Source organism: Scyliorhinus torazame, chromosome 8, assembly GCF_047496885.1.
Source record: "Scyliorhinus torazame isolate Kashiwa2021f chromosome 8, sScyTor2.1, whole genome shotgun sequence".
NCBI lineage: Eukaryota > Metazoa > Chordata > Chondrichthyes > Carcharhiniformes > Scyliorhinidae > Scyliorhinus > Scyliorhinus torazame.
In genome coordinates, this window is record NC_092714.1 from 96,536,127 (window position 1) to 96,548,648 (window position 12,522).

At 42.4% G+C, this 12,522-nt stretch overlaps 1 protein-coding gene across 1 annotated transcript in view; it reads left to right on the top strand.

The window, feature by feature from the left end:
* Positions 1–12,522, top strand: part of pola1 (polymerase (DNA directed), alpha 1) — a 436,651-nt gene that overhangs the window by 195,412 nt on the left and 228,717 nt on the right. The window contains exon 27 of the mRNA XM_072513953.1: positions 10,728–10,760. Coding sequence (XP_072370054.1) covers positions 10,728–10,760 — 33 coding nt within the window. The remainder of the gene's footprint in view (positions 1–10,727; positions 10,761–12,522) is intronic.

The following is a 12,522-nucleotide window of genomic DNA, read 5'->3' on the forward strand; positions in this document are numbered from 1 at the left end:
CCATGTTTAAACAGAAACTATTTTATATGTATCGAACTACAAACGAAAGGCGAGGAGAATAAAGTATTTCCAAAAAAGTGCTTGCAATAAAACTACATGCAGCATCCAATCAAGTATGAACTCAAAGCTCATATTGGGCTCAATGAGCTGACTGGCTCATGCTATTCTCAGACGGTTTCAGACATGGTGAACTACCTTTGTTACGTAGTACGAAACTCTGGTCGTGTTGTTCGTTAATTCCTGAAAATGTCTATCCAGTTTGAGAAACCATGATGGATAAAGAAATAAATGCTTAATTGTTTCTCTTGCTGTTGACAAGTTGACCTTGAATGAATATCGCCATTCTCCCTGTGTCCTTGTTCACTGGATACGGCTGATTGTTCAGCCCGAAATAAAAGTGGAACCCTGTGATGAGTTGTACATTACCTTGGGCAGTTGAGTCCATTCTCCTCTATTGCCAACTCCTTGAATTATTCTTTTTATCTGTTTTCCTCCTCCCCCTATGCAAATGTCCCCCTTTGGGACATTTTCAAAGTTTTAAAAAGATTATGAATTAGGAAGTGAATAAGTGTGTTGTGATTTTGCAGGTAATGTTCGTAAAATGTATGTTTTTAATTGAAATTGGCCAGGAGTTTTTTTGAGCCTGTAGTTATCCCGTTTGTCTTCGATTGCCTCAGACACAGCTGTCTGTAACAGTTGGGTTATGTTTGGTGCTGACATTTGTCCTTGTATTGGGAAGCCTGTACTTAAAAGAAACTCAAAGACAGTCATGTCCATGCCCATGTAGTTAATTGCCCCAGCACATCAATTAAATAAGAAGGCAATGAGGATACAAAGGTGCTTATCCTTTTTGCTGCTTAACACTTGCAACAGGAAAGACAACTCAGGGGACTGAAATAAGAACTGAATGCAGCAGAGAAGCCAGAGCTTAATTTTGGTTGCTATTTCAAGCCATATGGAAGCTGTCCACTTAAGACCAGCTTAACAGCGTAACTAAAAGCATAATAAATAGAGATGTGTTTTAATTAAGGTTGAATGCCATGGGAAGTAATTATATTTCTTTAGTTGATCTGAGATGGGATTTTTCTGTCTGTCTATCAACATGCCAAGCATTTTCAGGTACACAAATAATGAGTTTTCCAAAAGCTCACTCGGTGAGCATATTGCCCAGTGTGAAACTGAGCTACAGAGGCCAACAAGGCAGCATGTTTGATCCCTGGTCATCCCACTCAGCTAATCCCATTTGGTGCTTACCATCCTGAGCAGCTCCATGAGGACAGACCTGGCTTGGCTGTGGTCTTAGCCAAGCCGTCTGCCGACATTCAAACCTGAAGCATTGTTACTTCCATGGGGCACCAGAAGACATGTGACACAAGTACAGCTGCCCCTGGATACAAATTTATATGTCCAGGAAAGAAAGAACTATTCGTGTGGATTAAGGGAGGAAGGAAAGAGGGGGAATTTCAAGCTTGCCCTGTGTTGAGCACTGTCTCACTTGGGTTAAACAGTCAGTTCAATGAATATCTGGTTTACCACTCAAATTTCCCCAAAAGCCTAGTTTTTAGTATTGGCCGCACTAGCTAGAATCTATTGTATGTAATACGTAGACGTGTAGTAAATCTGCCTTGATTATCCCGAGCAATACTGCATCTCTTTCATGGATTAAATCCTCCTCCCGCTGTTGATATCGGCCTCAATTTCCAAAGCCTGCTTCTCTGTCTAATCTGCAACTTCCAAAATAAAATGATGAGTTTATTTTACCTCCATCATTGAGACAATTAAAATGCAATTAAGGGGCAATTTAGCGTGGCCAATCCACCTACCCTGCACATCTTTGGGTTGTGGGAGTGAAACCCACGCGGACACAGGGAGAATGGTCAAACTCCACATGGACAGTGACCCAGGGTTGGGATTCGAACCCGGGTCCTCAGCGCCGTAGGCAGCAGTGCCAAACACTGTGCCCCGTGCCGCCCTCCTTGAAGATCCTTGACAGTGATTTAACTTGCCATCTCTTCCATAATTCAATTTGAATGCTATCAGTTGAGTTTCACCCCTCAGACTATTTATTTATTTCCAATTAAGGGAAGATTTAGCGAGGCCAGTCCACCTACCCTGCACATCTTTGGGTTATGGGGGTGAGACCCATGCAAACTCCACTCGGGCAGTGATCCGGGGCCAGGATCAAACCTGAGTCCTCGGTGCTGTGAGGCAGCAGTGCTAACCACTGTGCCACCGTGAGGGAGCAGTGCTAACCACTGCACCACCGTGCACGAGAATATCCGTCTTTAGCAATGCAATTGGCTTAAAAATGTAAAAGATGCTCAGACTGAAAGGATGATCCTTGAAAACTGAGATGAGGAGGAATTTCTACAGTTCGAGGGTGGTGAATCTGTGGAATTCATTGCCACAGAAGGCTGTGGAGGTCAAGTCCCTGAGTGTCTTTAAGACAGAGATAGATAGGTTCTTGGATTAAAAAGGAGATGAAGGGTTACTGGGAGAAAACCGGAGAATGGGGATGAGAAACGTATCAGCCATGATCGAATGGTGGAGTAGACTCGATGGACTGAATGGCCTAATTCTGCTCCTGTATCTTATGCTCTTATTACGCAGTTGCAGATAATTGACAATGACTGCGTCCGTATTTGAGTGGAACGGAACACAGCGCAATCATCAGTGAACATCTGATCTTCTGATGGCAGGCGTGGTATATCTACACTCCACTGTTACCATTAAGCCCCACTCATTGAGGAGTGTAGAAGACATGCCACAGGCAGCACCAGGCGTACCTAAAAATGAGGTGCTAATCTGGTGAAGCTATAGGACCATATGCATGCTAAACAGCAGAAGCAGAGCTCCGCTTTCTCAAAATCAACAAATCAGATCAAAATGAGTCCTGCAACATCCAGCCGTACAGATTAGAGAACAATGAAACAACGAGCAGGTGGAAGAGATTCCAAAAGACCCACAATTTATAACAATGGCAGAAGCCAGCACTTGAGTGTAAAAGTCAATACTGAGCCATCTTCAGTGAGAAGTGCAAAGTGTGTCTCGATCTGCTCTGCACCATAAAGGAAATCAATCTTCAGCCGACTCAGTTCACCTGTGATATCAAGAAGCGGCTGAATGTACATGATACAGCAAAAGTATAAGCCCCAATGGACATCCAGACCATGGTGTTGAAAGCTTATACTCCAGAACTTGCCCCGGCTCCAGCCAAGCAGTATAAAGAAAATGCTGACATCTACCCGGCAATGTGGAAAATTGCTTAGGTATGTCCCGTCCTCGAAAATCCAACTCTACTAATGACTGCCTAATTGGTCAACTCCCAATCGTCAGCAAAATAATGAATTGTGTCATTGATAGTGGCATTTGCTCACCATTAACCAGGTCTTTCGTGTAAGGTTTGCCAGGAAGACTTTACTCCAGACCTCATTCCATCACTGACAAACTCATGGAGAAAAATGTTGAATTGCAGAGGTGAGATGAGAGTGACTGCCACTTGACAATGTATTTGATGCCAGGGAGCACTAGCAAAATTTAAATTGGTGGGAATGGGGGAGAAAAACATCCACTGGCTGGAGCCATGCACAAAGGAAGATTGTTGTTGGAGGCCAATCATCTCAGTCCCAGGACATCAATGCAGGAGTTTCTCAGGGAAGTGCCAAAGCCCAGCCATCTCCAGCTGCTTCATCAATGACCACCTTCATCTTAAGATCAGAAGTGAGGATGTTTCCTGAATGCATGATGGTCATTCCATTCCCAACCTCTCAGATAATTAAATGCTTTGCCTCCACACAGCAAGACCTTGACAACATTCTGGCATGAGCTGCTAAGACACCAGCATTTCTGTCTCACAAGTGCCAGGCAATGACCATCTCCAACAAGAAAGCGCTTAAACACTTCCTGTTGGCTTTCAACAACAGTATCATTGCCAAATCCCCTCCATCAAGCTCATGAGTGTTGCCATTGGACAGAAACTTTCAAGCCACACAAGTACCATGGCTGCAAGACCACATTGGAGGCAGGGTATTGTGTAGAGCAGGGCTTCTCCGAAGTGCGGGTCATGATGGGTGGGATGCAGGCAGGTATCGAGGTGTACACGATTGAGAGGCATGGATAGGGAGCAGCTGTTTCCCTTAGTTGAAGGGTCAATTACGAGGGGCCACAAGTTCAATATGAGGGGTGGGAGGTTTAGGGTGGAATTGAGGAAAAAAAATTTTACCCAGAGAGATGACGGTCTGGAATGCACTGCCTGGGAGGGTGATAGAGGTGGGTTGCCTCACCTCCTTTAAAAAAGTAACTGGATGAAATGAAATGAAATTAAATGAAAATCGCTTATTGTCACAAGTAGGCTTCAAATGAAGTTACTGTGACAAGCCCCTAGTCGCCACATTCCGGCACCTGTTCGGGGAGGCTGTTACAGGAATTGAACCGTGCTACTGGCCTGCTTTGGTCTGCTTTCAAAGCCAGCGATTTAGCCCTATGCTAAACCGAGTACTTGGCACGCTATAACATTCAAAGCTAAGGGCCAAGTGCTGGCAAGTGGATTTAGGTGGGCAGGTCAGGGCCTTTCATGCGTCGGTGCGGACTTGATGGGCCGAAGGGCCTCTTCTGCACCGTAGTATTCTGTGATTCTGTGGTCATGGAGCACTTGGTTGTGGCATTCCAATGGGTCCCAATTGTGGGAGAAGCACCCAACGACCGCTACCAACATTTAAATTGGGGATGGCAACTGCTACCAGCTTCAAATAAGAATGAAATGAGGCTCTGTTCAGTCTAACAACCATGAGCAGCAGAAGTGAGCAGGCCCCACGTACACTTGCTTTTGGTGGCCAAATCACGGAGGAGAACCTCTTCCATTTTCTAGCTGCTAGCAAGCAAGACAAGAGGACTGTGAGGATGGATTGTTTTGTTACAAGGAAGAGATGGCCATTGACACAAATAGGCTGTACCTCCTGGCCATGAACTCCCATCTGAATCTGCTAGAGGGTGCTTACTCAGGAGAGTCCATGGCAGGACAGAGCTGTGCTCGTGTTAGCTCTGTACAGTGCTCCAGGACCCCGATGAACTGCATACAAAGAAGAAACTTACTCTGGAACAAAGCAGTATAAGGATGATTTATTGAGGCATGGTTTTGTCAATCGTGCCAATGCGAAGAAAGATGCAAAGCCCATGTGAGTTATATGCAGGGAAATACTAGAAAATGAGAGGACAGGTTTCAGATTTTGAAAGTGAAGTTGTGGGTGAAAAATCCTTTTGCGGTTGAGACCCCAGAGTCCGTTATTAACGTACTGCTGATTCCAAGTGAAAAGACTAAGCTGCTGCACCTGACCTGTGACAGCATATTAAAGACACGTCAAACATCCGTGAGGCTGTCAGAATTCTGGAGTAGCATCTCCCAGGAGTATTCAGTGCTGAGTAAAATGAGCATTTTGTTGCTGTTGCCCTTCACGACAACCTGTTGCCCTTCACGACAACCTACAAGTACGAGATTGGATTTTCCGTTCTCACAATGGTGAAGACGGCACAAAGGAACTGGCTGAACTCTGCATCTGACATGCGTATTGCTCTCCCCCTGTTTCCCTGATCGGAGTGAACTAGTGAGGACCAAGCAGGCCCTCCTTTCGCATTAAAGGTAAATCATGTTAAATGTTCACTCCTTCCACCACCGATGCACAGTGACAACAGCCATCTATGAGATGTTCTGGAGCAATTTGCCAGGCTTCTTTGACAGCTGCTTTCAAACCTGCAACATCTACCACCTAGAAAGACAAGAGAAGGCGTATGGGCACACCACCACCTGCAACTTGCCCCCCATTCATGCACAATCCTGACTTGGAAATACATTTCTGATCCTTTGTCATTGCTAGGTCAAAATCTGGTGAACACCCTATCAAACAGCACCATGGGGATAGCTTCCTCACAAAGATTGCAGCAGTTTAAGAAGATAGCTCATCACTGCCTTCTGCAGGGCAATTAAGGATTGAAAAATACTGACCTTGTCAGCAATGCCTACATGCCATGGGTGAATTAATAAAACAAAGAGAAGGCCTTTGAAAAAGCAGCTGAAAATGAGTTGAAAAGCCTGTGTACAGGATCACTGGTTTTACTAATAGAGGAATAAAGTATAAATGCAAGCAAGTTCTGGTAAACCCTGATAAAACTGGTTTGGTATCAACTGTAGTAATGTGTTCAGTTCTTGGTGCCACACTTGAGGAAGGATGTCTTGGCTTTGGAGGAGGTATGGAAAAAATGGTGATTAATTGGAAAGCTTTACCAAGGATCTGATATAATGTTATGAATGGCCAGCCTCTGTGCAGCAGAACTCTGTGCTTCTTTGGTTATGCCTAAACCACTGCCTTGAGAAAACCTGCAGTGATGTCCTGGGACTGAGTTGATTGGTCTTTTAACAACCACAACCATCTTCTTTTGTGCTAGGTTTGACTCCAGCCACTGGAGTTTTCTCTTTATTCTCATTGATTTCAGTTTTACTTGGCTTCTTAATGCCACATTCAGATGAATGTTGCCTTGATATTCAGGGCAGTTACTCTCGCCTCAGTTTGGAATTCGGCTGTTACGTCCATCTTGGATCAAAACTGTGATGGGTTCTGGTGCCGATTTGGTCTTCTAAGACCTACCTTCTAGTCTGTGCTCTTCAATACTCGGATTACGGAAAAAACTCTTGTTCCCTCTACCCCCCCCATTCATACCATTTCCTGCCTTTAAACCTCAAAAATTAATAGTTTTCTGTAATTCCACAGATCTTCTTGGATTCTCCTGTGTCCATCCCAGGGCCTGAACTAAAAGTGGTAAACAAACACAAGCGGTGATAATAGCTTTTCATAGGAGGGACAAATAAAGGGGGACGGAGATCAAAGGGAAAGAAAGAATATTGGATGCGGAGGAAGAAAAATGTATATTGGTGTGACCTGATAGAGGATGGTAAATGCAACAATAAGCTCCCTAATTCATTGTCTCAGTACCATATATACACAAGTAAAATCCTGATATTTTTTCTGATTTTTTTTTTTTAGGCAAAATGTTAAGGGGTTGGCTTTTACCTGAGTGATGTTTTTGAGGGCTTATTTTCAACTAACGCAGCTTGCGGCTCTTGCAGTCTGTAGAGAACCATGCTGTTTTTGAGAGGCTAACCTATGAGGGATTTACTTTCAACTTGCTGCCCTCATTGCTCACACTGCCGGCTCCACACACACATGCTTCTTGGGCTGGTGCACGCTGACTCTGCAGTTTGTTCCAATCTTACTTCCGTCATTTCAGTAAGATGTAAAACTTTTCCAAAGTTCCATGATATCTCAATGGGCAAATTGAACTCTGATCTCGCACCGATGCAGGTAGTTCAGGAACCCCTGCTACAATTCCTGTTCTGCTGTGTTCCGCTGAACTCCGAGTGAGGCAGTGTGCTAAGTTGGAGCGGAGTGTCCTTGGAAAGTTGTGATGGACTTGTACACGAGGTATATGACAAAGAACTTTTTGGCCAAAGATTGGGATCAACTTTTACATGAGATTGACTAATACTCTAGTATATACAGTAGTTAACTCTGATTGAAATCTGTTTTTAAACTGTCGAAAGACTTCTGATTTGATAGGCATGTGATTCATTTATTGTATTAATAGCCATATAAATAATTTCCATTTTTCCTGTTTCTACACCGTATAACATAATCCCAATGGAACATGCAATCTGAGGCTGGTAATATTTCAGTAAAGGCATTGCAAGTCTGCTCTAGTGCATCAGAAGGGTAATGCACTGCATTCGAGCTATTTGTAATATATAATTCAGAGCTGATGTAGCATGCACCTCAGAGGGAGGGGAGAGGAATTCAAAATTTAGGAGTGCCATATAAAGGTGTTTAATTCCCACTCTATCTGTCTTCACATTTCTACCATTCCTGTGAGTCAATGGGGATAAGGTTGCATTAAACTTTCCACTTGCTTCCACTGTTCATAGCTTCATAAGGTAATCGTTCCAACATAGTTTTCTGCCTCTATTAGTCAATTTCGGTAATCTGCCATTTTCCTATGAGTTCTTGAGGTCATGTGTGTGGTCTGTTTTTGCTGTACACCTGTAATTCGTAAAAAAAAAATCACTTTATTTCACGTTTTTGATGTCGTTCTGGACTGTAATGAAATAAAAGTTCTTTCTGAAATGTCACATGGTGTTAAATGCAAACTGCACATTCCCTTACCTGTGCCCTATGGCAGGGGGTGCAGCTTTCTCGTTGCATGAACACAGGATCGCAGTTTAACCATCAGATTACACAGTAGGATGTGTTCAATGTATTATGTAAAGTAACAGATGGTTTTGGAAAGGCAAGCGAGACAGTATGTTTTGCTTTATTGGTTTTCGGCTTTTATCCACATTGTCAGTTTAAATGTTGTAATTTTGAACCAGTGAGGCTGAATTATTCCCAATATGCATGGAAGGCTTCTTCAGAGCTCAGGACAAATTAAGAAATGCATAGCTAACAAACAAAAGACTTAAATACAGCACCAGTTTTAAACTTGAAATTGAAAGATATATTGCTGGGAATCCCCCAAGTCCCACTCGAACCACATTATCTATTTAGAAAAGACTCTTGATTTATGGCTTTCCTAATCAGAGAACACTTGGATTGAGGAGTTCATTATTGCTTTTAAGCAGTTATAGTCCAATAATGCTTCCATCTCAGTCAATTAGTCTGTAGGGAAATGACTTTGGCATTTTGTAATAAGTGTTGAATTGCTGCATAGATTTGCCTATTAAACTCTTCCCTGATGCGTTTGACATTAAAGGGGAAATATTGTTTCGAATACACTGGTTCTTCACAAATCCAGGGGCAGTTTCTATTCCCGTAACAAGATTTTCTTGGGCTTTTCAAGCCGCGTAGAGTGGTGAAATAGCAACATTAAAATATTCACAAGGTGTTGAAAGGTGCTGATGAAACGTGCAGGTGTTGTTGTTTAATCTAAGCACCATGGGCTCTGCAATTAATGAGAATTAAATTAGAACCTCTGTCCTGCTTGCTCGCTTTTGACACTTTGAAGTGATTTCTCTGTCACGATGTGCTACATTAATGGGTTGCCCGTCATTTTCTGAATGTTCTTGTCAGTGGCCTTTCTCTTTATGCCCAAGTCTTTGGGGAGTATTTAAAAGACCTCTACATTGTGGGGCTGAGTTTCTCTTCGAAATAAAAGGGAATTTATGCTGCAGAGCTCTATTGGATTGCATGTGGAATAGATTTCTGTCTTTGATATTGGTTTGATTCGTTGGACCAGGAGCCTGTCTGAAATCGACCCTTTTCAACAGATCATTGTTTGACTTTTAGGGCAATTTGTGGAAATGGTTTATTGAGTCAGTCTGAACAATCTAATTCCTCACCTACCTTTTTATCCCTTTTCCTCTTTGCTGTACCTATCAACATCTATTCCTCATCACTGCCATTCAGAGGGTGAAAAATGTATGTTAATGTATACATGTGGTAATACGGGCAGTTCCATGTTAAACCTGCCACATGAAAAACAAACCATCAAAAAATGCTCTTTGGAGATAAAAACGACTTCCATTAATGTATTGGAGTTTGAAGCAAAATAAAACGCCTCACTGATTTTTTAAATAAAACACATGCAAGTCCTTAACATCATAAGATCCCTTTTATGTACTTTCCTTCTCAATAGCTCGTGCCATCTATTTCTTCTCCCAACTCTACCCCACCATCCCAAAATAGATTCTGTTGAAACTACCCTTATCCAGGGCATTGCACCTCCTGTGGGCAAGAAGGTGGGGAAGATATTCTGCTCTCACGCTTGTGCCAGTGCTCTTCATGGCATGTATTGATGGGTTTTTCATAAAATGGGCTCGAAGAGCCATTTATTAAAAAAATGAGACATTTAGGTGAGTCGTGCCCCACCGTGCAAGACTCTGCCATTTAATTATGATGTGAAAAAGGATAAGTTAAGTCCAGAATCTGTGAGATGGTGATTGCAAACTCTGTTTTTCGTTTTAAAAAAAGCATTACCAACCCTTTTTGTGCCTATTAACTCTATATGTGCAATATGTGTAACACCCTGTTGTTCAGGAAGTGGAGCCCTGATTTTTATCCCCCATTTTCCATGTCCCCTCACCAAGTCTGTCTGTCTGACGTCAGTTTTGGGGTTGTCATTGCTACACGGTTATCGGTTATTCCAGTGCAGACTATGGATTAAACCGTGGCTCTTCCTATCTGCTTTACTCAGTATCGTGTCACTTACCTACTGAGCTACTGGTCATGGGTTTGCTTTATGGAACTGTTTTATGGTTTACTTTGTGGAAATTGTAAGACAGAATCTGGCTGAAAAGAGAATAAGAACTTGAAAGCTCTAGCATGGAAATGAGCTGTTGATGTATTGCACTGTCCAGACTGAAAGGATGTTATGTTACACTGTTATACTCACTAATGCTGATGATTTAGCAAATGTAATAACAGTTCCTTACAGGCAATTACTGCTGTGGACCTACATTTAATTGAGTTCTTTTAATTTCACTGGGCTCCACTTTTAGAAATGTTGCTTTCAGTAATGCAGTTCATTTCAGATGTGAACGTGTGGCTTCCCACTCGGGGTAAGAAAGCAAAGTGCGTCCTGGTACTGCCAGCTTTACCTTGTCATGTTTGTATGTAGAGGGAACGTGTACCTCGTTGTGACTCGCAAATACTTGGAAGTTGATTAAATGCAATTTTCTTTTATTTCAGATTCTCATGCACACCAAGGAGATGGTCCAGAAGGTAATTTTAAAAATATATTTGTTCATTGGCTAAGCCAGCAATTACTGCCCACCCAAAATTGCCCTTGAGAAGGTGGTGGTGAGCCGTCTTCTTGAACTGCTGCAGTCCGTGCGCTGTAAGTATACCCACTGTGCTATTAGGGAGGGAGTTCCAGGGTTTTGACCCAGCAACGGTGAAAAAACGGCAATCTGTTTCTAAGTCGGGATGGTGAGTGACTGAGGTGGTGGTGTTCCCATGCATCTGCTGCCCTGGTCCTAGGTGGTAGAGGTTCTGGGATTGGAAGGTGCTGTTGTTGGTGCATGAAAAGGTGCTCAGCAACACAGGCAACAGGAGCCTTCGACTCCAGAAACTGCTCCCTAATAGCAACAAAACTCATTTATATTCAAGAGTTTAATCAGGAATAAGTGATTTGTGTTAATTAAAGAAATGTTTTTCATATGTTGGATGTGATAAATTGTGTTGTTCCCCACATATGTGAACCTTGTAACTAGAAGCACTTCTCCCTCAGGAGCTGCCTCCTTTGAGTGCTTTGTGCTAATGCTGTGTTTACCACTTTTCTTTTGTATGCCATTAGCAGCAGATTTGCAACGGTTTTAATTTTTGGTTTATTTTGAGTAACCAAAAATTAAATCTTGCTCAGATTGCCTCTCCCATTCTAATAGCGGCACTTGAGTTACATCACCTAGTGAATGTGATATTTAATCGCCATTTTAAGGGAGTTTCGTAAAATTGACATGTCATCTATTTGGAGAAGCAACGGGTGGTACATGATTTAATAGGAATTGTTAAAATGACTAGTGCGTGTTACGGTCTCCTATTGAAGACCATACAAAGCAACTTAATTGTATTAAAAATTCCACGCACATTATCTAAACAACAGTGCACTCTTGTGCGTGTGTGAATTTCTGAGTACATTATAGAGTTGTGCAAGCCACAAAGACGGATCAAATCAACTGAGTTCCAGACGAGATGTTAAATACAGCTCCATCTGCCAGTTGGGGTAGATGTAAAATACCGCATTGAACTCTTCAAAGGACAAGGGAAAATTGCATTAGATCTGTGTGTGTGAATGAGCATGCGTGCGGATGTATATGGGGACTGAAATTTGTTGCACAATAGTCCTTGAAAGAGAAGATTTGCCACACAGGCTTCTTTGAGAATGACAACTGTGTTATGAAATTGTAAAGAAAGCTCACAATTAAGGATGTAGGTTATTAAAGGTTTTGTTGAGCCAAAATGAACATGCAATTGGATTACAAAAGATCCCTGGGATAAACTTGCTTGATTTGGACGATGTTTGGGTTATTCCATCTCAAAATGAAAAGATGAAAAATTGTGAAGGAATCGAATCACTTGTGCAGGCCCTTGTTGTTAAGAGGGAAAGGTATAGTTGTCTGTGATGTAAATTGTCATGAAAGGGGGGAACCGTGACAGACCTGTCAATATTTAGCATTTCCTTTCATCTTCTGTTTTCCCGTTTATTAACCTTCTATCAACATCACTAAATCTTCACTGACAGGATTTCCTTAATATCGTTGGACAATCTGATAAACCACCACAATTTAATTCTACTGAGGGTCCCAATTGACAGACTTGGCTGTAGTGAAATAGAAGCAAGTCTTGATTTAGAAGTGTGTGTGTGGGGGGGGGGGTCCAAAACTCAATTCTGCTTGTCCTAAGTCTGTAGGAATGACTGGATTGATGGTGGCTGGACCTGTGGGAGATGGGTAACAAATCCTCATAGTGGACAACATGTTTCTCT